At 38.7% G+C, this 27,928-nt stretch overlaps 1 protein-coding gene across 1 annotated transcript; it reads right to left on the bottom strand.

Moving 5' to 3' along the window:
* Positions 1 to 427: 427 nt before the first annotated feature.
* MTMR6 (myotubularin related protein 6) lies at positions 428 to 27,687 on the bottom strand. Its single transcript, XM_075139912.1, has 14 exons — positions 27,580 to 27,687; positions 22,524 to 22,640; positions 20,398 to 20,560; positions 19,254 to 19,411; positions 18,375 to 18,503; positions 17,153 to 17,287; positions 15,852 to 15,984; positions 9,207 to 9,316; positions 8,016 to 8,141; positions 6,717 to 6,766; positions 5,721 to 5,921; positions 4,902 to 5,036; positions 4,699 to 4,825; positions 428 to 2,837 (listed from the first exon to the last, which is right to left on the bottom strand). Exons 1-14 carry the CDS (start codon positions 27,601 to 27,603, stop codon positions 2,577 to 2,579), a joined length of 1,869 nt encoding a protein of 622 aa, XP_074996013.1. The 5' UTR covers positions 27,604 to 27,687; the 3' UTR covers positions 428 to 2,576.
* Between the last annotated feature and the right edge of the window lie 241 nt (positions 27,688 to 27,928).

Raw genomic sequence — 27,928 nt, 5'->3', positions numbered from 1 at the left:
AGACAGCTGCCTCTCTGCAGGAACTTTTCTCACTGGTGACCCTGGGGGCTGAATTGGCAGAGCTATCTGGACTTTATAAGGAGGCTGCTCTACAAAACAGCCTTATAAAACTCTATTTGCATATTAACTGGAGTAAAATACTTACTTCAGATCAGGAAGTATTGTATTTTGGATGAAGAAACAGGTTCTGTGCTTGAGCAGATAGTTTTATAGCATATTAAAGCTGACCTAACATGCCTACCTTGATTTAAAATAAAAAGGCATACCGATTCCTTTTGCTAGGAAGTGAAATCTGCCAATAAAAAGGGCCTGAAGACTGAAATAAACTCACTTTAACAGTACTGAAAGGGAACAGATCTTCTCTTTAAAAGCCTTGTATACAGGGGTACTCAGATGGTTGTTAAAGTAAAAACAACATACAACAATATTTGCAAAAAAGCTTAATATAATCCTTTGAGCCTATAAACTCTAAACAATATGAAAATGTACATGGCACACCAGAGCAGCTAAATATTAAAACAAACAAGTGCAAATTGATAACACTTATCTATACCGTCAGTGATAAATTTGTCACTACTATGATACAACACAAGCTTAATATACAAGATGTTTTTCCAAAGGAAAACTACAGAACCAAGTTGATACAGAAAGTGAGGGAGAAAGGGAGACAAATAACAAGGCACAAAAACCTCTCTTGCTGCAACCCTGTAAGGCACCACTGTGCAAGCGTGAAACTATCAAAACCTGTAGTGGAGAAATTCTAAATGTGTTAAAATGACTGGATAGTGTATTTTGAAGATATTATACTCATATCTTTGGGAGTAAAAATACTTACAAACCTTTATTTACACTTATAGGCTTTTAAAAAACAAATTAGTGAAACGGGTGAATTAACACTCAAATACAGGAGTCACAGTTAATTTCTCCCAGACAGCTTCACAAGTGCAACTTGATCATGACCTATACTGGCCTTGTTAATAGAGTCCTGGATCCAATATGGTGCAGAGGGAAATGCTGCCAATTATGTCAAATTGTGTGTGGCAAACCAGTAATTTTAACAAAACAGACTTCAGGGATTAGGATGAGAATAAACTCATTTTCACTTGTAATCAAAAATTATTTAAGAGATAAAAGGTCAGTAGCATTAATCTAACATCATACCTACGGATCTTAATACCCGAAGTTATAATTTATACTTCTATGAACTGGGCACCGGCATTTTTCTTCCCTATTCTGTTATCTACTCAGAAAATCCATCATGAGACAAACTTCAGCAAAAACCTTCTCCCTTACTAGAAGGTTACAGATACAATTTGTAAGCTTAATCATGTAAGTTTGCCCCTTTTTTCTTATGTCCCATGATCTGTACTGCATCCTGCTAGAAGAAGTTTTTGTCCTCTCCAATTACATAAAAATCTCCAGACTGTACTGAAATTACTTAAAATATGCACAGCTTGGACAAGTTTTTTTTACAAGATGAGAAGGAGGTTTCACTAAAAACAAAAATTTTCTTCTAATAAAAGATTTAGGAGGCACTCAGTTTCTCATAAGCTTCGGACACATGAATGACTTTTTTTGGGAACAATGTCAGTAGACTACACTTCCAAAACTTCTGCTTCCATTCTTGTAACTTGAACAACTGCACAGCACATAGTAAACAATTTGAATGAACTTCACAATTCAGTTAATTGGCTAAGTTTTGTTTTCTTACATGACATGTTTTACTCTTTTTACTCTACACTTAAATAGCTTGCCACAAATCAAAACGTTTAAGGTAAGACACAACCTGTAGCTTCAGATGCTCAATCTACGGAGCTGCCAGAGAAGAAAATCAGGCCAATCTACTACATTTTAAACAACAGAGGAATTGGAAGAAAGAACAGTCTTCAGCGATAAGTTAACATTCATATAGCTATTTGCTGAAAGGCTGTGCCAGCTTAGGCATGCTTCATTCCTTATATTCAGTCCTGTTTTAAGGAAATAACAATTTGAGCAAATACAATGTAAACAGAGCCAGGTAGACTGCAATAGTAAAGGACAACAATATCATTGTGACAGGTTTAAGGCCAACTATTTATGATTTGAAATATATCGTACTTTTCCATGGCACTTAATACACTGAAAGTTATTACTGGGTGACATTAAACAAGGGTATACATATTCATATCATATGCAATATATACACGTAGCTTCGGTTCCTAAAATAGAAAGTTCAAGTTTTCTTGCCCAAATAAAATCAATCTGTGAAAGACCACCTGTGTTTTCCTATACCAAATAAAGTAATATTACTGTTTTAATCAATTTAGTGCAAACTGAGTTAAGTCCAAAGACATACCATTCCTTGATCTTTAGTCACTACTTACCAAATGCCCCTATTTCTTTTAAAACACAACTACACTTTCTTTTTCTTAAAAGAACAGCAAAACACTTGACAACTAGCATGCTGTTCTAGTCTATGTTAACAAAACTTGCCGATACACAAATCATGTTTTGGTCATGCAGCACAGACCCATCCTCAAAATAATCCACCTCTTAATTCAATCAGTCTAGAAGAGGAGCACAGTGCCAAATTTTAATTAGCAGGTCATCCTGGCCACTCCGTACTCCAAGCTGACAACAGCAGGCTCAGCTTTCGAGAACTCTGCCACAAATTCACTGTAGCGATTGTCTGCTGTGTTGCTGCCCTCTATAGTTCTCACAGCATCATTCACAGGGATCAGTGGCTGCTCCTTCTTGAAACATGGAGGGGTCTTCAGTGCCACGGGTGCAGGATGCGCAGACTGCTGATGTTCCTTCACAAGGACTGCATCTGACTGCCCGTTTCTCCGCTTTATTTTCTGAAATACAGAGAATAGTTACTAACAGTGAGCATGACTGCTTTACTGATAATATTCTGCTTTGAAAGGAAGTGAATCCACTTCTTTTGCTGGCCAACTCGGCATCTGCAGAACTCTGTATTACACACCCTAGGTTAGATATGTAACAGTATTATTCAATGTTAGGCCATTGGATAAGACATTTTTCCCCACAGTTTACAGCAGATGCTACAAGCACTGTATGCTTAAAATTTGCAGCTGAGCAGAAGGCAGAAAGGTTGCCTGTCAATGTCAGTAGAGAAGGAGAGGTTCTTTCAGGCTTGCCCCTTGTTTGGTTGCTATCAAGATGGGAATACTTTCTGGAGCACAGGCAGAGGAAAACAGGCCTTGGTACTATTAGCAAGCAGGAAGTCAGCAGTAGACCACAAGTCTCAAAGACAAAGAGCAGATTCATACCTAAGCCCTTATGTCCTTCCTAAAAACCTTCTAAAAGACTTTTCCTTTAGATCTGAAAAATGCCAATACAGTTTGTTCAAATGCAGGAATACATTAAAAGATGTCAACTAGAAAGCAGGACTGGAGGAAAGGACCTATCCTGCAAGCACTGAGCAAGAGAAAAAGAAAGATTTGGATTAAGGGCTTGTTTTTTTTTAAATTCAAACAATCTCTCCCAGTAACTGGAAGCTTGAAGTAGTTCACTGAACTGATTTTTTTGTTGATGTGTTTGTGCTCTATTAGAACTGAAACTGAGCCCAGAAGACTTTGGTGTCTCTTGACACCAACTTTTTGAAGATGGAAACAGCAGCAGGAAAGTCTACATCAAGATTTCAAACAACTACATCACTTCATCACTCAAGTGAGAAGTGTGGGCTCAGGTGAAGTTAACACCTTGGAACAAGGTTCTAGAAAATTAAAAACTGAGACTTCATTTTACATCTTGCTTATTCTTAAGCTTGCTTCATCTTGAGTTTTCATCTTGCTGCTTCAATTGTATAAAAACTTTTAAACATATAATTAAGATTTGAAACAGTTTAAGATTAAGTGACTTGCATTCATTACATTATAGTAGGGTCAGTTTAATAAAATCTTTCCTCCTAGAAAAGCTGTACTTCCCCCCCTTCCCTCCCACATAACATACAGAAGTTGTGTTACCATTTCTAGCCACACAAAGTAAAACTGATAATTAGAAGACTTTTGCATTTCTTAAAAGGTATTATTCTGAAGTTTCAGCACCTTAACTGACTAAAATGAAGTATCAATTAAGAGCCACTAATTAAGTCATCCTAGAATAAAGTGAGATACACTGTTCAGTCCTTCCTGGCTCTTTACCATAGCACCTAGTAGAAGTCATTTATAGAAATCTGATCTCTGGATTTAGCCTTGTCTTCAAATAAGCATTACAATGTATATGCCCCATAATTATGGTGACTTACAACAGCATGCACCTGCATATGAAGTTAAAAGAAGGACAATACTTACTGCTTCCATTTTAGTAGCTATAATGGAAATAAAACACTTTCAGTCTCCTTGGTTTAGCAACATAGCTGTACTATGATGGGTACCTTGTTATCTAAGATAAGTTTCACATAAATTTAACCTACATTAAGCCATCTTCAGTAATGCTTTGATAGTAGGAGCACTTTTACATAATACAGTTCATCAGTAAAGCAAAATAAATTGTGCCTAAGAGCAAAACATTGGCTGCATAGTCTGGCCTTCAGCATAGAAGCGTACAGTGAAAGTCAAAGTCAACATTATACAGAATAAGTGCTAGGCCATACAGCAGTGACATTCATGTGAAAGCTAGCAGCATTATTACAGACTATAAACGTGAATTTGAAGAACAAGTCACAAGTACACACGCTTATTTTGTAATACTTACAGCTTCCAGTTCTTTAATGTCTTCCTCCAGTTGTTTATTTTGTTCACTCATGTTCATTACAAGATTGAACACAGATTGCCTGGGATGCATACTTCGATCAAATTGATGGTACATATTTCTCCAAAACCTGCATGAAGCAGACAGTTTTAATTATGCAGCATGAAGACAAAATTGAAGAGGTACTGTATATAATTTAAACTTACTTAAAATTGAATGATACTGTATTAGGCTCCAAAAGAGTTAGTTCTGGAGAAAAGTCTGGATTATACAGAGGATTCCGGTATTTCTTTTGTTCGTCCAGAAGGAACGGCCACAAGGAATATGTCTTCTGTTTTAATCTTAAAGCAAGAAGAGATCAAGGTCAAGACACTGACTGCAAGCAAAAAACAGAAGCTGTTCAACTCAACATAATAAATCAATCTTAACTTTAAAAAAGTTACCAGAAATACTTATAGATCTTGAATTAAAAGTAAAATCAACTTCTTCCTGGCATATGCTAATGTTGGATAGAACTGTCAGTTTTAAGAGTACTACTGCTTATGCTGTGCAAGTTTTGCCTAGTTGCAATAAATGCTTTTAAAATACAGTTTAAGACAAAGATGAACTGATGAAAACTTTACAGAACTTTTCCAACTGAAAGCATTAGAAGACACCTTATTAATACTTCTAACTGACAGTTATTAGTCTTGAGCAGGAAAGAATTTTAAGGTTACGTAAGAATAGATTGGGGGATGGAATGAAGTGATACTTCCAAACTTAAGCTTACCTATTTTTAGGGGGAAGAAAAAAGGGAAAAAGAAGCCTTAACTTTCCCTATGAGAAATGAGCATGGGATTTTCTCCCAGAATTAGAAAGGCTGTCTTCAGTGTGCAAAAGCACGAGAAGCACTGCTGTTCCCTGATGCAGTTCAACATTTTCAGTACTACTAGTCCTGTCTCTATTTCTATTCAGAGCCTAAGGATTCACAGGAGTTCTTAGTCTGCCAGAATAAACAGAATACACATTACAATATGTCTGCTTACTTTAGTTCTTCTCGCTCTTTTTGGCAGTTTCCAAGGAAGTTACCAAACTGGCATGAATGGACATGTTCATGGATCTGAAGAAGGAAAGCTTCATTGTACTCAAAGGCTTGTGGAAACTGCTCAGTCAGATTCCACACACTTTCTAAAAACTGGGTGAATACTGGTGAGATCTCTTTTGGATCACCATCCAACTGACAACACCTGAAAAAGATTTCATAAACAGATTGAAACCAGTTTAAGTTAGAAATCAAAAAAGTCTTATTGCACTTGTTTTTAAATGACAGCACATTAGTTCGACACTAGCTTTGGTTTGGAGATTAAGCACCTAACTTTGATAACTGGGGCAATTTTTTAATAGAAATAAGTCTAAATTTAACTTATTTTTCTGACTTGTAAGTAAGCACACATCTGTATTCAGTACAGAAGAGCAACATAAGACAGTTAAGTTCCTTTGTGTCTATTACTTCCATAGTCAATGTTTGGAGTATACCAGCTAAAAGCAAATTAATAAGCAGTAAATAGCAGCAAGGCTATTGTCATAGCTGATGATAGGCAGATCAAGGGAAAAGACAGAACTCTTAACATAAAGGATTTCTAAAGGTCAGCATGAATTCATCACTAGAAATAAATATAAATGTAAACTCATTTTTAAAGATATCAGAACTAAGTATTTTATATTGCCTCAGTAGCTGGGACATAGCTTTAGATTGGTTTTGCACTGTCTATGCATACGTGCAGACCTAACTGCAGTCATTGACATCTGAGAATGAGGCACCAGTAGCACTAGAAATTTAAGTCTAGAATTAAATCAATTATCCAATAGGTATTTGAATAAATAGCAATACACAAAGTGCATTGTCTGCTCAAAATAGCTTACTCATTGCAAAGTTTCTACCAACATTGCAGTAGTTTAACATCCACAAGTTGTCTTTTATTTTTAAGAATACTTAGTTCAGTTCACTGTATACATTTTACTGTATTGGAAGAGTGAACTACCTGTCAGAGAACTTGTGCCCAAAAGAGATCCAGTCTTTCTCTATCAAGACCTAGAGTAAAAAAAAACAAAATCTCATGTAAAATGTTACTCAATCTTACATCTATAGTATTAACCCCACAGGTTATAGATATATTGTATTTAAAATTTAAGTCAAATAAACTACAGTAGGGGCAACTATTTGTCACTTTGTAGTTCCTTTATTTTCTTGGAAGTCTTTCACACAAGATTCTCAAAGCACATTTAAACTAGTAAAGTAGTTTAGCAAGTTGACAATCAGATAACTGCTGTTAAGCCAGGCTTGCCTTAAGCATACTAATGTTGTATGACTTCAAGGAGATTATCAACCAACTTGCAAAAAATTGCAAAGTATAGGAAAAATTTTAGTATTGCATTCCTGCTATCAAAGTTACATAAACCCACACAATATAATCTTTGTAACATTTTATAGCAATAAGTTTGTTGATATCAACACTAGCTTGTTTTATCACTTCAGTCACATTATCAAGCACCAAAAGGAACGTAGGACTGCCTGCCTGTTGCAGAAGTTTTCCCAGAAATCTAATTGACAGTGAGGACTGAAAAACAAAAAGATTAAGTTACTTCCCTAAAGATTACACACATTCTCACTATTCACAAGAGATGAATCCTCTTCTAATTCCTCCTCAACTTCACTTTTGTTGCTTGTAATATTTGTGGCAGTTAGTTCTAACCAATACATGGAACTAGTTTTATGTACTATCTTTCAGGAGTTCCCATAACACTTTGTATTGCCACTGCAGAACATCGTTGATTTTCCTACTCAAAAGTTTGGAATAATCATACAGAAATTCTTCTTCCTCTCTATAGAAAGATGAAGAAATTTAGATTGCTTAAATATCTTCAAGTCTCTGTCACTGGGGGAGTTGTCATTTTTAGATTTTAATAATGTTGATTTGGGGACAAGTGATAAAAGCACAGAGCTGCTATAATTTAGTACATCTACTATCTCACATAAGCACTTCGGAATCCTTATGTCAGATAAGGGGCTTTTTTGGATGCAAGAGACAATCATTACAGCATTTCTGTAGAGTGCCTAATGCAATCCACTATTTATATTTCAGTTTTTTAGATTTTAAATAAATGGTTCTTCCCAGTAGCAAAGTATTTCTAAAAGAAAGATTTATCAGTATGCTGCTAATCTTATATTTTAACTACAAAAAAAAAAGCATCAGTACGTTTACACTGCTCCCTTTCACACCCAAACATTTTACATCCTTTATTTACCAATGAACAACTTACCAATGCAACAGCTTGCTTACCATGAATCCTTTGATTGTTCTATAATAGGAATCTAGTAAGAGAGCTCCAAGAGAACAAACTTGGGAAGTCCTATCCCAGCCATCTGAGCAGTGCACTAACACACTCGCGCTCTCAACTGCTATTGCCTGCGAAACACAGTTGTTTCTTAGTGAATGTTCTATTCTAGACAGAAGTAAAAATTTAATAAATAAATGCAAAAGATACATTTATCCCAAACTCACTATTTTATTTAACAAAGCCAGAAAAATGTTTATTATGAGGAAAGGATTTGATACTATCAGAAAGCTAGGAATTTCTCTGCATGGAAGTACAGAAAATTCCTTATAAAGAAAAGAAATTCCACTACCATCTTTGCACGAGGTAACAAGAACATCTACAGCGGTTCCCAGTTCTCCTTCTACCCCTTATAAAAACCCTTTGCAATGCATACTAAGAAAGAAGTGGACTACATATTACAGACCAAACAGGTTAAAAAAACCCAAAACAACAAAAACACATCATTAAAGATATCCACTTATTCATCATTACACTACACAAAAGTTAAGGACTAGGAAATGCTTATTAGCTTCAGCTAAGAATTCAAATCCTGTTAGTCCAGGTATTTTTGAGGGACATCTTTAGGAGAATCATCTACTTTTAACGAAAGTAATGCCTTGTTATTTCACCTAGTAAAAACAAAGATCCAGGTTTTTTCTTCACCGAGCCCCCCTCAGGTCAAGCCCTTGGCTTCATAGGTGCCTGGCAAAGGCAATTGTTCCTCTGAATTCTTCAGAGTCCCATTTCCTTGCCAAATGAAGTCACCATAGCCAGTTTGGCTTCTCTGCAATTAGTGCCCTAGGAGTTCTGTTTTTCAGGGTACACTAAATAATAGTTTGCTCCATCCACCTCCAAACTGGTTACACCTTTCATAAATACCTAAAAGAACTAGGGAGCATAAGGATCCCTTCATCTCCCAATAAGGCGACCAAACAGCATTCAAAAAATCCCAAAACATTAGCTGGCATATTTAACATCTCCAATCAAAGAAACATGTAATACTTAAAACAGCATATCAGATGTATCGGTGTATAGTAAGCATCTACCTCCAAAAAGGTCAATTGCAGAATTTTACACATCACATAATATTAAGCATAATTTTGCCTGGTAGCAAGTCAACTTCCTATCAAATAAAGCAGCAGCATGCAAGTTACCTTGACTAGGAAGACAGCAGCATCCAACACAGCTTTGATGTGACGCAGCCACCCAGAATTCTCCAAACCAGACAAAAAGTCATTGACAGACAAACCCTTCGTGCCACTGACTGAAAGAAACCAAGAGTTAGAAAGCCTTAGGCAGTTGCAGCTACCTATACCCTGCAATGGAGAAAGAAGAATAATTGTATATTGTTTCTAATGATGTATGTTTTAAGTTGATTAGAAGTCTTTCAGGAAACCACCACTTAAATGGTTAAGAGAGGGGTACTACAAATTGTTCTCCATCCAAAATTCAACTCTGTAGAACTACAGTAACCGTGAATGACAAGAGTAAGATCTTTGTGTCTTTTTGACAAAGTAACATTCAAAGTAAATCATAGAATCATAGAATCATACAGGTTGGAAAAGACCTCTAAGATCATCGTGTCCAACCGTCAACCCAACACCATCATGCCCACTACACCATGTCCCTAAGGGCCTCATCTACACGTCTTTTAAATACCTCCAGGGATGGTGACTCCACCACTTCCCTGGGCAGCCTGTTCCAAGGCCTGACCACTCTTTCAGTAAAGAAATTTTTCCTAATGTTCAATCTAAACCTCCCTTGGCGCAACTTGAGGCCATTTCCTCTTGTCCTATCGCTTGTTACTTGGGAGAAGAGACCAACACCCACCTCGCTACAACCTCCCTTCAGGCAGTTGTAGAGCGCGATGAGGTCTCCCCTCAGCCTCCTCTTCTCCAGACTAAACAACCCCAGTTCCCTCAGCCGCTCCTCATAAGACTTGTGCTCCAGGCCCTTCACCAGCTTCGTTGCCCTCCTCTGGACACGCTCCAGCACCTCCATGTCCTTCTTGTAGTGAGGGGCCCAAAACTGAACACAGTATTCGAGGTGCGGCCTCACCAGTGCCGAGTACAGGGGCACGATCACCTCCCTGCTCCTGCTGGCCACACTATTTCTGATACAGGCCAGGATGCTGTTGGCCTTCTTGGCCACCTGGGCACACCGCCGGCTCATGTTCAGCCGGCTGTCAATCAGCACCCCCAGGTCCTTTTCCTCTGGGCAGCTTTCCAGCCACTCTTCCCCAAGCCTGTAGCATTGCCTGGGGTTGTTGTGACCCAAGGGCAGGACCCGGCACTTGGCCTTGTTGAATCTCATACAGTTGGCCTCGGCCCATCGATCCAGCCTGTCCAGATCCCTCTGCAGAGCCTTCCTACCCTCCAGCAGATCAACACTCCCGCCCAACTTGGTGTCGTCTGCAAACTTACTGAGGGAGCACTCGATCCCCTCGTCCAGATCATTGATGAAGATATTGAACAGGACCGGCCCCAGTACTGAGCCCTGGGGAACACCGCTCGTGACCGGCCGCCAACTGGATTTAACTCCGTTCACCACAACTCTCTGGGCTCGGCCGTCCAGCCAGTTTTTTACCCAGCGAAGAGTGTACCTGTCTAGGCTGTGAGCCGCCAGCTTCTCTAGGAGAATGCTGTGGGAGACAGTGTCAAAGGCCTTACTGAAGTCCAGGTAGACCACATCCACTGCCTTTCCCTCATCCACTAGGCGGGTCACCTGGTCATAGAAGGAGATCAGGTTGGTCAAGCAGGACCTGCCTTCCATGAACACGTGCTGGCTGGGCCTGATCCCCTGGTTGTCCCGGACATGGCTCGTGAGCACCCTCAAAACCAACCGCTCCATGATCTTCCCCGGCACCGAGGTCAGGCTGACCGGCCTGTAGTTCCCCGGATCCTCCCTCCAGCCCTTCTTGTAGATGGGAGTCACATTGGCGAGCCTCCAGTCGTCCGGGACCTCCCCAGTTAACCAGGACTGCTGGTAAATGATGGAGAGCGGCTCGGCAAGCTCCTCCGCCAGCTCCCTCAGTACCCTCGGGTGGATCCCATCCGGCCCCATAGACTTGTGAACGTCCAGGTGGCGTAGCAGGTCATGAACTTCATCCTCTTGAATTATGGGGGGTTTATCCTGCTCGTCGTCCCTGTCTTCCAGCTCAGGGGGCTGAGTACCCTGAGGATAACCACTCTGACTACTAAAGACTGAGGCAAAGAAGGCGTTGAGTACCTCAGCCTTTTCCTCATCCTTGGTGGCAACGTTCCCCCCCGCATCCAATAGAGGATGGAGATTCTCCTTGGCTCTCCTTTTGTCATTAACATACTTATAAAAGCATTTTTTGTTGTCTCTCAAATAAATTGGTTATACCCAATAGGGAGCCTTACTCTTGCCTTACCAAGGAAGGCAATGCAAATGCCAAAACCTTAACAGAAATACTTAAAAAATACAACTACTAGTAGTAAGTAGCTGCATCCAGACAATATACACAGTTCAAAATAGTCAGACTGCCAGAGGTTCATCACCTTCTCCACTCTGCTTAGGAGAATAAAGTGAGTCCAGTACAAGGACATGGTGATGAACTGCAAACCATCGAGATTTTGTCTACTTCCAGACTTGACATACTACAGTTCTGACTGATCTCTACCATTCTTCCCTAGTATACTTTGATCTTGTAATAATAATGCCAATTGAGAGGGCAGGGAAGAACTCAAGTTAAAGGAAGAGATGCCTTGCAGCGTAGCAGCAAGAGGTGTAGAAGTAGACTGAAAGTTTCTCACACGGACACTTACCAATTCACAAATGAGACAGATAACCTGGTTCTTGTATGATTTTTAGTAGCACCTCACACAGTTACATTACTGTCCAAACATGACAAACTTCCAGCAACAAGAAAAGAAATAGTCGCTGACTAATATAGCTTCAGCTATGTGTGATTCTAAGAGAAGGTTGCCATCTACAAAAATACCTGCCCCTGCCACAGCAGAAGCCTATTTCTACCAAGCTTAATGGTTGGAGTTGATAATCTTAAAGGTCTTTTCCAACCTAAATGATTCTATGATTCTAAGCTAGAGGGCCTCAAATGAAAATCAAAGGCTCTGTAGACAAAAGCGATCAGTGGGGATATTCATACAGCACCTGTAAAATAATCTTTATCTCTGACTATGAGAGGAAGTGAGTCGGTAGGGAAAGTAGAGAACAAAATTCACCAAATCATTCTGTTCAGTCAAGTCCCCTGATGTAATGAAGGCTATAAACTCTTAAACCACTGCCTCAAGGAGCTTTCCTGTATCTGCACTACATGTTTCTCAGCTTTCAGCTATACAAGTATACTCCCCGTTGCTCAGGAAGAGTCATAGTGCTAGTTGCTGCTGAATGCTGTAACAAAGACAAGCTTCCAAATAAGTATCGCAGCACCTTTTCTAAAGCCCATAGATCTTTGTCATCTACAAAACTATCTAGCAAACCATAGCACAATGAGGTAACAAAACATCAAGAAGCCTCTGGATACAAGACCTAATTTTAAAGGTTAGTCTGCAAATATCAGTAAAAGCAGCAAAAGCTATGATAGTTTTCCCTGGTCTTTGAAAGAGAGAGAATCATCAGGCAAGAGTTCTGCTTCTGAAAGGTCTAGCACAGGGAAGAAATCAGCTGAGAACTACTTGATCCTTTCAGCTAGCTCACACTATCTCTACACCAGTGGTTCCGTACACCTGTTCAATTACAACAGCACACAAACAGGTTCACCACTCTATGGTAAAGGAAAGATACTAAAAATATTAAAATATCTGGAAATTCAAACATCTGCAGGGAAGGGATTGGACAGACAAGGCAATGTCTAGAGGGACTATTCATGGCTGCTCCCCCCTACATTCTGTAGCTTATGGTTTAAAGCACAAACTTTCAGCTAGAAAACAGGCTTCTAGCCCTCAGTTTGCTTTCACCCAGATACTGCTGTCAAAATCTGCTTTTGATCAGAATTTTCAGCCTGGTAGAAATATTTCACCACTAGTATTTCCCCCTTCTAGCTAGATTTCTGTATTTTTATAAACTAAAGCAGATATAAGAACACATATGTTAAGCCCAAAGAATTACTTTCCATTTCTGTGAATTAACACAGACATTTTTATACTACTTAATGATGAAATAAAGCAATTGCATTGACACTCTTTTGACAATTATATGCTGAAAAAAGTCATTTCCAGTCCCTTATGGTCCCTAAAAGGGTCAAAGATGATTTATGGTACCACTAAAATAGTTATTGTGAAGCAGCTAAACATCATTCAAGATAGTTTTGGCTAGATGGATCCCATCATAAAAACACATGCCCTGCATGCGAGCCCCAAAACCTCAATGTTCCATTGCTTGATTGTCCTTATACATACTACTAGCAATGCTTCAGGTAGCAGTTCAAGAGGTGACTAGAACCTACAGACTGGAGCACAGTGGGTTGGGAGCAGAGGTTGTTTTTAACAAATAAACAAAACCAAACAACCCCATCCCCCATACAGACACTCCACATAATCCACAAAAAAAAGCCTTAGTTAACATACTTCCATCATCAAAATATGTGCAGCAGACCACAGCAGCTATTATTGAGCCTTTTCCTCAAATATTTCCTGCAGAAATGCTGTTTCTTGACATACGCAAAACTTTTTTGCTTATCAGAGTTCAATCTTTTCTGACATGTAATACTATATTTTTGAATATACAAAACCAGCACTTTATATATTTAATACCACAGCCACAAATTTAGTCTATGTGAAGATTCTTCCATTAGTGTTGTATAGATGGGCAGTCTGCCCATCAGGGGAGCAGAGTCATTATGTCCAAGAAAACTGAAGAAAACTATTTTAGAAACGTTTTGTTTCACTGCACACAAGATAATGAAAATACAGTTGAATCCAAGATGAAGAATAGACTGTAAATCCTCCTTAGCATGCTCCATGGTGTAGTCCCATTACAAAAGGATGTTGGGAAGGATCATGTCTTACATTCTGCTTGCAAATGAAATCCTAAGATTCTGAAGGAAACCAGGCAGACAGACAAAGAGCCTAGGAGCAGGACACATGCTGAAGAATGAATAACAGTTGTTTATTATAAATAAAACTAAGGACAGTCCCAGTTACAATGGCTCTTGAACAAATAGGGTCATTGGTATCACATTCCTGATTTGAGACATTCAATTCAGCACATCCAGGGGAAGTTAGCACACAGAAGTTAAACAGTATTTTCCTCATTTTAAGCTATGAACCACTTTCATAGCATTTCCTTCCTGATCACCCCACTGATGGCACGTTTCTACATGGGTCTGAAGAGTAAGTTATTGTACACCTCCCTAAATTTTAAGGGTCCTTTCTACCCCTTAAGATGCTTCTACTTCTAGACTGGCATTCAGCAAAACTCTAGTGAATTATATGGACTGAACAGAGGTAGAACAACCGTGTTCATTCACCCCAAAGCCTGACCTGGAGAACAACTATAGACATTACTCATGATTTTGTTTCGAGTTTATTTAAACCAATCTTCCACACAAGGAAAAACTAAAACATATTCCATCCTTAATGAAAGCTATAAAAAGATATTTGGTAAGTACTGCTGGTGGGATGCTAAGTCAAATGGAAGGAATATGAAGTCTGTAAAGTTTAACTGTGTGATGCACACACTTCTGCATCAGATATTATTACACAGGAGAAGGCCTCTTAAAAAAGTAAATCAAGATCTATTAGCTAGTTTTCTGGAACTGAAGATATTAGCAAAAGAAAGAGGGATTATGCCAAACTTAAACTGAAGTTCAGGCTCACGCTGCTCATCTTTCCCTTCAATAAAATACGTGCAGGAATAACCACAAAAATACATATTATCAGAGCTCTGTAGTATTCCAGACAGAGTACTTGAAGAACAGGTTAGCAGCAGATACAGGCTCAATGAGAGCGAAGTAAGACTACACCACCAGTCTGTAAGATTTCTAGACTAACGTAGCCAGAATGTCTTCATCAAAATAGGCTTCCATACAAGTGTAAGTCTTCTCCATGACTGGCAATATTTGCATAATTCTAGAAGGCAAGCACTTACATATGTATTGTTTGTCAGGTGTGGAAGCCTGACTTCTGCCACTGTACTCTAACCTCAGTATCCCAATACATCTAATCTCAGACTGCACAAAGTGTCTTAAATTTCTTTTCAGCTGTTTACCTAAATAAAATATCAACAGAACTATTTAATAGACTTCTGCCTCTCCATTTTCACCACCAGGTGGCAGGCAGTAGTGTGGTGAAGTGGTTCACTTTCCCCCTGCCCCCCTCTCTACAAACACTAAGATGTACCTACAAGCACAGAAGTGGTTCACCAGGCCAAAGAGCTCAAGTTTTGTACAGACCATACGCCTATTGTGAATTCTGTGGAACTAAGTGCTCCTTGAAGAATCAGTATTCTATATATGAAGATGTATGTACAGACACACGCTATTTTGTGTATTTATATTACATGTGTTTATACATGCATGTATACTTGGAAAACACAGAAACCTTTCCCACAAGCCACTGACATACTAATCAAGTTCACCCAAGACATAAGTGCCACTCAGATAATTTTCTTCAAAATAAGTCCATTCATTGGGTTTACAGTTTAAAGGTAAAGGTTTAAGGTAACTCATTACCACAGAGCACAGCAAACTGGTACTAAACATAGAGCTGGAATAAAATATAGAAATATCAATACAGTTTGTGTAAGCATTATTAAAGACTTCAGAAAAATATTTATCCTATTTTCATATATACTATTATAGTACAGTAAGAACATACCTTCCAGAAGTTTTTGTAAGCTGGATCTCATTACATGAATATTTTCAATGCCAACAAACTGGAACCTAATGTTAGAGTAGTTGTCTTCATTCTCATAGCCCTTCCCAGCAGCTCTGTTTGCCATTGCATTAAGCTTAAAAGAACAAAATAAAAATACTGAAAACCAGTACTTGAAATAAAAATCTTAAATTAAGAAACAAAAGTCATGCAATTTCAATGGAATACACTGGGAAAAAACCACACATGAGCACATACTATAAAAAGATTCTAATAAATTAACAGTTTGTGGCAAATCAACTTGAAAGCATTCAAGTGTAAGAAAGGTATGGTACATAAAAAGCAACAGGCAGTCTATATTTAGAGCTGACATATCTGTATAATGCATTTAATAGTCTCCTATTGTCTCGTCCACATTCCCACCAACAAACCTTTACTTAATTACAAACATTTCTGAGCAAGGACACTACAAAACAATTAACCTAAAAAAGAAAGAGTAAGACCCAGAGTTAACCATACATGAGCTTCCCAGGCATCCTAAAAATTGCGATTTTGGCGGTAAGAAGCAAATAAATTGCTGCAGCTATAAAAATTACAACTATAAAGAAAAAACCCACAGTTGGCTCAGTTTCAGTCTGTCAGACTGACCTACTGCTCAAAATAAATGTAGGATTTTCACTTTACATCCTTGTTTTCCAGCTCCTGTGTTCAAAAATTTGAGTGAAATGAATACCAATTTAAAAGCAGATGGATCTAAAGAGTGAAAGTTACCCCACACATTCCAACACAGGTCAAAACCTCAACATAATTCAATTTAATTAGACAGTGAAGAAGTATGACCTCAGAATACTACAACAGAATTTCCCTTACTTATTCCTGGCTAAGACGAGACAGCAATAGCGGTTTTCATAGAACATTTACACAGAACACAGTACTCTCTCCCATTCTAAAAGAAACTCCAACACAGCTCACCGCTTCATGAATTTAATTTCAAACAGTTACAATGACTTGGATCCCACTCAACTATTCACTTCTTAACTATGTTTTAAGTGTATTTTTAAATGCATCTTCCCAAAAGTTCACTAGCATATTCAGTGAATTCTAGCTGTGTCCTGAGGGGAGTTCAATTTCTTTAAGAAAGAAAGTAATTAAACGCCTGAATAGAGAGGCCTAACCTTACCTTTAAAAAACATTTTTGCCCATGATGAAGACATATTTAACTCCAAATTTCTCAGAATTACACTGTATCCCTGTACCCTAATGTTCAGGAAGAGACATTAGTCTATAGAACCTGAAGTACATACCTTTGGCCTGGTGTCCATGACATACATGCAGTGATTTGAAGGATTTGCTTTACTGATAGCTTGCAACATGTGTTCATCTTCCAGGCACCTGGCACTGAAACCCGAGAGAGGTTGACTGCATCTGCAAATTGCAGCCTATCATGGAAAACAAAGAAAAAATTAGCATCAGTTTAATACCTGTAGCTGAAATGCTTTGCATAATTCTAAAAAGACACTGAAACAAATTGTTTCATTCGGCAGATAACAGCACTAAGCTGAAAAAAGTTTAGGTGTTCCAACTTTTTAAGCATATCACTTGCAGACCTGCAAACACAGTACCTACAACTTAAATCTAAAGGTTTATCAAAACATTTTTTCAGGCTCATCTACATGGGCAAGGTACCAGTTTACATAATGGACTTTCCCCAAGTATAAAAATTCCAAAAAAGTATAGGCTGGAAAAAATACACTTAACAAAGCAAGTTACTCTCTTCGTATGAAATGAGTTATGGTTGTGTTTACTACTGCAAGTAAGATTTTATTATTGCACGTACAGTATGTTATCATCTAATTTAATTTTCATGTCATTTTCAATGATATATTGTATTTCAGAAGGCATCAGATGCATCTTCCAAGTAGAAATTATCTTCAAATGCATCTAATAGCTTAACATTCATCCTTCATAAATTCTTCAACTCAGCAAGGTGACAATGTTTCTCCCCCTTCCAAGATACCCCCTAGCAGAGACAGGCAGATGCTGCTTCACACCACTCTCTACCAAACCCTGCAAAATCTTATTTCTCATCCTCTAGTTATTTTACCTTGCAAATTCCTCCTTAGAGAAACAGCTCTCTTTTGGTGTTTTGGGGTTTTTTTTGTTTGTTTGGTTGGGTTTTTTGTTTTTAAAACCCTCATTTTGACCTAACAGATTTTATTCTTGATATGTCAAGGAAGATAGATCACTTGACAAAAAGCTATATTCAATTATCTTAAGGTTAGCTTCTGAAAACTTTGAGAGATTCAACTGATCACCAGCTGGTTACCTAAGGATTTCTTTTAAACTGGCTTAGCTTAATTCAGCATCCTGTTAGACACCACTAGTGTCAGTTGTATTTAAGGTTATCATGAGTTATACCATTCTCATACAAGTCACTGTACTTACCTCCTTACCTACCCTGAACTACTGCCAAGTGTTGAGAAATACTTTTCAGAACATGTGCATTAAGCAGAAGACACACTATACCTCTTTATTTTTATGATAATATGACAACACTGGGAATCTTCCTTTGCTTCTGAACTTGGAGCTACCAACAATTATGGGCTTGCTTGCAGTTCTGGGAACATAAAGTTCTCTAGGATAGGTTTCACAAATCTGGAAGACAGATACACAAAGAGAATTTTACGTGCAAGGCACAAAGCCTATACTAATTCTATTGCATCCGATTTGAGAGATGTTAGGTGAAGTAAGAGACAAAGGATAAACACTAACATGTTTCTCTTACACATGTAAATAGCTCAGAAGAGGAGACAAGCCATGGATAAAGTTGTACAAATTGGTATCCCAGTTATACAACCAAGCCCTGCTGGAAAGCACTGCTATACTAGCATTCACCTCTCAAGAATGCAACTCTTTAGTAGAAATACTAAGAATGTGTTTCAAATAAAATGTTGAAATTATTTCCCTCATTTTTTGTATTTGCAGACCGCAAAGTAAGATGAAATCTAATCTGGGAATCAGCTGCACCACCACAGCCATTGTCTCCCACAGCCAACGTTGCAAATGCTAAAGTAGAATCATTCTCAGTTGAGAGAGGTAACAAAGCTGCAGAGCACCAGAATTGCTACGGTTGGGCTTCAAACAGGTAAGTATACTCTAGAAACAATCCCAAAGAACACATGCATCCACACATACATACTCTCTCCATAAGGCCTTGGAAAAAACTTCAGTTAGAAAGTTGAGATTGCACACTGATTAAGGAGTTAACTCTCTCCACCTGCCAGTTTTTGCTTATGTAGCAAGCCAAGTGATTTCATAGTATTAGACTGTTTCCTATACGACTAGAGTCAGAGGATAAAGCAGAAACATATGCAGAGCAAAACACGTTTCCATTACAACACTTACCTTATAATCACGATTTGCATCAGACAACTGCCAGTTAGCATTTGGCACTCCCATTCTCTTATATTCTTCTGCTAGATCAATAAGCTGCCAACCTTTGACTTGCTCAGATTCATTTTGTTTCGGATTATAGGAGAAGGCATACAGTTCTTCATATTTTGCTAAAAGGTAAAGAATAAGACTATGTAATGAGTTGTCCCAAAAATGTCTGAGTGGAGAATGGTAGTTTACAAGTCTTAAAATTGCCCAAATTGCAGAGAAAGTTTCAGGCTTCAAGATTCTCAGAAGCAAGACTAAATAGATACTTGACACTCTTTAAATATTTATTCTGCAACTATCATACTTTTAACTGACACAATTATAGATATTTAGTTAAAGGTAGGTTATGAGAGCTTTCTTGACCTGTTTCAGCCAGGACATTTCTAAAGCCATAATGGCAAAGCAGAAGTCACAAAATGAAGACTGACAAAATTGAACAAGACAAAAGGCAGAATTATTAGAAGACTTCACAAGAGCTAAAAGAATAAACAATTTTTGGAGGTAAGAACAGAAATTCACATCTACTGACCTTTAAAGGTAGTAAGTTTTAAAGTTTCTTTTGAAGCAAAAAAGCTTTCAAAATATTTTTTTTCCCTAATACACTATTCACATTATCACAGATTACTACATTTTACATTGTTATAAACACAAAGCAGAAAATGCAAGAGACCATACTAGATGACAGAAGTCTTTTGTAAAGCTGAATCAGTAGTGCTATTTTAGAATCAAAACGTCAGCTTTTTTTTTTGAAACTGCCTGAAATCAGTTCGTATTTGCTTAGTAGTATTTTACCTATGGAACACGCCAATTAAGCAAGACTATATGCATTTATATTCACAATTTCAGGGATAACATTAGAAATGAAAAAAATACAGGAATCTCGCATTCTGTTAGTGAACATCAGTGACCTACAATAGCCAGACAACACATCTTCTGAATTTGTATGCAGATTAATACTTAATCATTAAAATTCTTTTACATACCAAATCTATTTAAAAGACTTTCACATAACGCACATTTAAAAAAAAATTATACGAGCTATGTATTCCCCCCTGCAACTTGTTATCCAGGCATATACTGCAAAGTCTTTTACAGTTAGAAGTATTACCTGTTCTTGACAGCTGAAGCAAAGAGTTATAAATGTCATGACAATCTCTCTCTCTGGGAACAACAAAGTGAACTATCCTGAAGTTCTTGCACTGGATGACAAGGGGGCAGCCAGAAGTAGTCAAGGGAAGTTTTTCCACCGCAGCAATGTGATGATGTAGTATCTGTGGCATACAAGAACTCACAGCGTAAGCACGCTAATGAAAAATGAGAACAGCATGCTATTTACAAAAGCAGATATAAGGCACATTAAGCGATGCTGAATATGGATTTTGACTAATTTTGTCAATCATTTAGTTATAAAAAGAAATAACTTTAGAAGAAGAAACCCGAGACTGGCATTTTGGTCAGGATACCATAATTCGTCAAAATTTAATTATTCTCTTCCCTCATATTTTGAGGTGTTACCTAATGTTTGTAAGGGGCAGTAAATATCCTTCTAAATGAAAAAAAAAAAAGATCAAGAAGTAAAACTCCGCTGGGGTTGTTCAGTTCTCTTCTATAACTTTGCTAACTGACATGCTTACATCTAATTAGGCAGGGTTCAAATAGGCTATTGCTTTTTTTTTTTTGAAGGATCTACAGGAACGTACTTGGGAATTTTCAGGCAAAATAAAGCAAATCAGGGAAAGCAATTCAACATATAAAAGACACAGAAGATGCTGAAGATTTTGGAATTCCAGTATTCAACATCTTTAGAATGAACAAGAGATAAGAAAACATCTCCTGTATTACCCATTGTGCTATGTAGACATGAATGCCAAAGCCAAATGCCGTTCAACCCCTCTAACAGAAGACTGTCACAGTAATGGATATACAAAAGCCCTCCATAGATTTTATCTGTGTGGTAAATCTACACAAAATTTAAGAAAATACATGGGAAAGTAACAGCTGTTTAACTATGGGAAGAAAGTCGCAAATACATTACCTCAATTGAACAAGATGTTCTTGATAGCATTTCAATTACCTCACTGAAGCAATTATCTCCTCTTAAATATTGATCAGAATTAGACAGGCATCTGAAAACTATGCTGCCAAATATGCATTTACAAAAAGACTATATCTTGGAGACATTATCATAATTATACTTGGTACTTGCATTATCATCACAGAAATGCAATACTCTGTTCAATTTCCCCAAAATGAAACCTTTTAACATAGTGCACAGGGAGACACAAGTAATACTTCTGAATCACATTCTCCCCCATAGCCCATACTGTATGAAAGGATAACAGTTTGGTTTGTACAGAATTGTACATTGTATCCAAGAACAAATCATGGAAAAATAACCTTTCCTGAAAGCACTGTGAGGCACGAAGTCAGATAACCAGGATATAGGATTAAGGGTAATCCAGAAAAATACACCTACAGGTAATACACCTACAGAAAAAAAAAATTAACCACACTCGGGGAAATGAGATTTCATCCTGGGGGATGATAGACTTAAGGCACTGAACTCAGTCAGGTAGCTGGACTACAGCGGAACCCAGAACTTGATGTCCACATGTGCCACCAGGGCACTGAGCAGAAAAACTAGCGGGAATTACTGTACTAGCCAACTTTGATTGTACAACATTGGTAGTGGTCACCAAGAAGCGGCAGCCCCTTCTGAATTCTTTTATTCCTGAGATGAACACTTGGAAAGAAACAGCTGCTTACCACTCTAAAAAAAGGGCACGGGACCTTCAATATTTCTCCAAAGCCTGTTATCTTTGGATTTTGCCGTCTCATTTAACCTAGGCAGCATCTAAATACAAGGTAAGTTAACACAGAAATTTTAAACCTGATGCTTAAACTATCCACCAGTCTTCTACTCCTGCCTCTGAATTGCGGTGCAAGTCAGTTGTTTAAAGAAAACCACCACGCATTCACTGAGGAATACAAGCGAAGGCTATAGAAGAAATTACAGCAACTTGAAGAGAAATGAACATTTTCAACACTACCTGATTTCAACTGCAGCCATGTCATGCAAGAGTACAATCTGCAAACCATTAACTTATTATCATACCATGAAGAAGGAGAGCATGGGGAATAACTTATAACTTAAATGAACATTTCAGTTAACAAATTCAACCTTAGATCAGGAAGAACAAATGCTTTTGAACCGCAAGCATTCGTTATCCTTACCCACGTTTCTCTCTGGCTTGAATCTATGAATAACAGATGAGTTGCTGTAAGGTATAGAGTTCCCGTCAGTGACTTATTGCTCGTGCTGAACCTATCTAGTAATTTCACTTGCTCTACCTGTAAGAAAAAAAGGGAGAGGGAGCAAAACTTAAATTTGCTTTTTGCAGAAAGCAAAATTCTAACTTTGCAAAAGCTCTGTCAGTTTGTGCAATAATTCTGAAAATGGTAGAAAGCATAACACAGCACACATAAGGCTATTGAGGCCAAAGTATTAAGAACAGAATAGTAGTCACATAAGCTTTGAGAAGACTAGTTAAAATATCCTGTTTCAATACAAAAGTGCATAACGAAGGCACAATGCTAGGCTCAGAATACTTACTCCATATACATAACTACTATGGTTATTTACTAGTAAAAAAGACCAGGATATCAAGTTTTTAAAAAAGTAATTAAGAACAATTAATTACTAAACTTTTAGGCTGCTTCCCCAAAGTAGAGTAAACACACACTAATGATTTCCTGTTATTGAGATGCCAGCACTGAATTAACAGCTGATCTCAGCAACATGCTTCGCTGGCTGTCTGTAGACTCAGAGCCATAAAGATTATGTCCTCCTGACTTCAATTTTAGTTATCTACTGTCTTTTATATCATCCCCAACTTTAAAAATCTAGATCATCATAACTTTGCCTCATAGTCAAAATAAATTCTAATGAAATGTAAGCATTATACTAATAATTTTAACAATCTCCTAGAAATTCAAGGACTGTGTTGGCATTTGAAGCAGGTATTTCAAACTTGAGTCTTGCAAGGGCAAGTTTCTCCTCCTGGTATTCCATCTTTACATTGTTATCTCAAGCCTATGGAAAACATTTCAAAAGAAAGTGATTTCTAGATGGCCTGCATTTTATCTGCTGCTCATATCTTCACAGGCTCCAGAGTTTGCTTTATTTGAAGCAAACATGACGTGATTCTTTGTGTGCAACAACAGGAAAGGAGTGTGGCAAATGGCTTATCTCCACGCATTCCTCTATTTCTTGGCAGCGCTGTCTCATTAATGCCAAGTTAAAGCTCTTATGCTTGAGGCTTGCTGCTACTGCCATTAAATGCATGGCAGAACTCCAAAATCTTCCACACCAGCAAAACCAGCACCCAGATGAGGTGACTAGGAGAGCCCACATCTACTGTGCTGATGTTAAGCCATCTTTAATTCATATGTACAAACATTTATCTACTAAAAGCACATATAAAACACTAAAAAATTGTCTTTTCAATTCAGGTATTTCTCATAATCTAGCAAGGCCTAATTTTGTGTTTGGAAGTTAGAAAAGCAGTTTAATGCATACAAAACAGAATGGAGGAAATACAAATATCTACTAAAAGCCAGCGCTACTATGATATTCTAGATTTCAAAGCAAAAAAATTGGAAGCTACATGCATCAGTACCTCAAAATAAATTATGCTGTAACCAGCAAGGTATCCGTGCTCAGATACAGAGCAGCATAAACCAATATAGCACAGCCAAAATGCAGAATTCATTTTGGGCAGTTCTGCAGCAACAACTGCTCAGGTAACTGGCACTGCACCTCCCCAGCACACTGAGAAGCACACAGAAACTGCTCCAGTTTTGTTCCAGTAACACAACCCACAAAATTCTGGCATGCGAAGTTCCATTCTCCTCCATGTAACAAGGCAGCTATTCTCAAAGCTATATTTCTGTGTTAGATGAGGACAGGCATTAGGGCTCCAGCTTCCTCTTACATAGGTAAAGTCTTCAAGACTTCTGAAAGCTAAATTCTAGATATACTTTTCTTAAAGACAGCTGAAATTTAATTTAGATTCAGCCTCCATAGATGACATGTTCATTTAAACTTGACCCAAGCCAGCTTTAATGGGTACTCAGCTAGATAGACACTTTTCTTTTGCTTTTTAATTGTAAAGTTTGGCAAATCCTTACTTATGAAAAACGAGTCAGTTGTCAGTTTTGAAGAAAATAGGTTCACAAGATAAAGAGATTGAAGACTGCTGTTGAGTTTTAGCACATCCGTAAACAAGGATCATTTAAGTAGTCAGAAGTGATATTCTGACAGTAGCTACCACTAACAAATTAGTGAGTTTTCACACTAGTAAGAATTTGAACACCTAGCTCAATAATATAGAGTGTTTACAGTCACCGAACAGTTTATTGGGATTAGGTGTTACAGATCAAAGGCAAAAAAAGTCAAGAAATGTTTCAATATAGGAGACAAGTTGGAACAGAAAGAAAGGCTGAAACTGTATCTCTGAAATCTCGCATTAAAAAAAGCTGAAGGATTAAATTAGAGCAATTAATTTGAGACAAAAACAATTAAAGTATATAATTCCGAGATTCTTTTATTACAACTTTCTATGACAGTCACTGAAATTAAAAGGAATTTTCGCTTCCTCATTTAAGTCTCAGGCTTGCAAACATAAATTTAGGATTTAGCAGTCAAGCTAAGCAAAACTTTCCATCCCCAGTAGAAAACCCATCAGTATTTTCACTAAAACAGATTTTACTTCAAATATACAAACAGATTTGACTGAAGAAATTCCAGTCTTTTCTACTATATTTTCCTTTAAAATATTTTTAAGGACACTTTAGTTTTAAAGTTTCATTGCAAAACCACAATATTCTTATTTGTAATTTCACCACGACCACCACATATGACATATTGTGAACTGGTTTTCACCATTTGTTGCTATTTAAGTATATATTCTCAGACAGAAGTGATTTTTAAGTTGACCTCACTTCTTTATTCAACATAAATCTGTTGGACAGTTTAATTTCACAGAAATCTAAACTTCATTTCAAGTAGCTATGCTGACAGTTCTAAGACAATTTTAACTTCAGCATTTCCAGCAAACTGAAGTTTGAGGAGGAATAAAAACTGTTTCATCACTTCTCTTAGGTGTGACAGCTTCCCTACCCAGCAGTTAATTTGTGCAAGACTGCACTGTTATTTCAAGCTTATTTCACTATTACTTTAATAAAACAAATTGAAAAACTGTGAAGCGCTGTCAGGTTAGAAAAAGTAGATATGTCTCAGAATAGTTGGAATGAGATCCAACTTGAGCCTACACATGCACTGAACTTTTAAGGCCCACAGTGCAGGCTGTACTTTAGTTTTCTTTCTTCCTATAACTATAATACTCATAATTATTACTATCTAGTATATATGCATTTTAATCCAGCTGGATATTCAATAAACCAACAGCTTACAAAAAGCTAAGCAAGCATCACAATTTTAACCAAAAACTCATGCTATTTTTAGCCACGAAATTGGTATTTTTAGAATGGGTAAGTTTTTCTGTATGAATTATAAAAGTAATTGTTTCAAGTAGTAAGTCTTGTATCTTGTAAGTTGTGTTCAGAGCTTGTTTTTCTCTTCAGTTATGTTGCTACATGAAGTATTTTTTCCCCAGCAGGGGCCCAAAAACACACAGAAACACAATCACTTGCAGATGCAAAGAAGTCAGTGACCTGTAGCCTTTCTAGTCTCAATTTCAGGTTTGAAACTTAAACAGCTACTCAGATCATCAAGAGACTTTGGTTTTAGTCTAGGTTTTATTTTGAAGTTAGCTATTGACTGTAACAACACAATATTAAGTTCCCAAACAAGGAGTTTCAGGTTTATACATCAATGGGCTGATAAAGAAACCTTATCTCCAATCTGTCAGCTTGGTGCAAGATTATTCCAGCCAGAAAAATAAAGTGTCACTAAGAATAGCTCCTTCAGAGATCTTCCTCCTGTTTGATATATACATATACAAATATATATAAAAAATAAAACTAGCTATAGATATTCTATATAAAATTTATAAGCTGTTACTCAAAAAAATTAAAAGCCTGTAGCTTTAATAATTATTGGTTATAAACCTACTATTTGGAGCCAAAATATGACCACTCCTTTTCTCCACACATCTATAAATCTAGTTTAAAGTCAGACTGCCAGGTTAGAGAACTAATCACTTGACAATTTCCAGCACCCAATAGGGAAGAGCAGCCTTTTCAGCAGCCCTTGCAGTCAGGGCTGATGAGCAAGATGAGAAAAAAACTGTTAGAAATTTAATTCTATAAAAGCTGTGACTTAAAAACTTATTTACAAGAAGAAGAAAGGCTTATGTCTTTTTTTTTTTAGATCTTAATTACAGAGGAAAGACAGACTAACAAACTAAAACCAGAAAAAAAGAAATCAGAAAAGTCTAAAATTTTTTTTAATAGCCTAACATATTGCACATATACTGATAGCTTTCGCTCCTAACAACGCACACCAGAGTCTTTAAAAGGAACGGGAAAAAAAAAAAGAGTTGTTTTCACAAGTGATTTGCCTCCAAACCTAGAAAAAGCTGCATGGAACCACATCCCAAGTACAAAAAACAACTGCAATCCTCTCCCAGCTGGCTGCTTCTGTTCCCCACCCTCGATTACAGCTCTTGCTACACCAGGAGAATTTTTAGCCTGTTCCCCTTATTAACGAGACGGTTCACTCCAGCAGGGCCCCACCGGTGCAGCACGCACCGAGCTCCCCACGGGAGCTTTTACCCCTTCCAGCCCCTCGGCTCGGTGGGGGTCCAGCCGAGAAGCCTCCGAGAAGGGCAGCGCCCGCCGCAGCGGGCCGGGGCGGGCCCCACTCCCCAGGCTGAGCGCCCTGCGGCGGCAGGGCCCGGGGGGGAAGCCCTTGAGCCAGGCACCCCCGCTGCCGGCTGCCCCCACCGGGGCCCAGGGACACCCCGAGCGGCACGAACCGCCCCAGAGCCCCTCGCGGGAAGGCGCCAGCTACAAAACAGAAGGAGAAGAAGGAGGACAACAACGCCCTCGCCCACATCTGACAGCGGCGGGGCAGGGACTCACCGGCCCGAACAGGCCCTCCCCACCCCACAGTTACCGGTGCAGCACGGGCAACACCGCCGACCCCCCGAATCGCCGACCCCCCGAATCGCCGACCCCCCGAATCGCCGACCCCCCGAATCGCCGACCCCCCGAATCGCCGACCCCCCGAATCGCCGACCCGCCCGACGGAGGGAGCCCGGAGTACCTTGGTGGTACGGATGTGCTCCATAGCGGTGCCCGCCCAGCCGCGGCCGCCGCCCGCAGTGGTGCTGCCGGGCCGGGGCGGCCGTCACCTAGAAACGCTTCCGGGGCGGGGCGGGACCGCCTCTGGGGCGGAGCAAAGCCGGAGCTGACTCCCTGCAGCGCCCCCTCGCGGCGGGCGGGGGACATTACGTCGCACGGTGGGCAGCGCGCATGCGCGGTCGGGCGCGCACGCTCGCTCGCAGTGAGGCGGCGCCACGCCCGGGGCGGGGGTGGCAGCGGTGCGGCCTGAACTGTTGAGCTCCGGTGGTGGGGACCGGCAGGCCGGGTATGGGCTGGGCCACGCTGTGTCC

Source organism: Calonectris borealis, chromosome 1, assembly GCF_964195595.1.
Source record: "Calonectris borealis chromosome 1, bCalBor7.hap1.2, whole genome shotgun sequence".
NCBI lineage: Eukaryota > Metazoa > Chordata > Aves > Procellariiformes > Procellariidae > Calonectris > Calonectris borealis.
The sequence above is the reverse complement of the archived record's forward strand: the minus strand, read 5'-3'. Positions and strand labels throughout refer to the sequence as shown.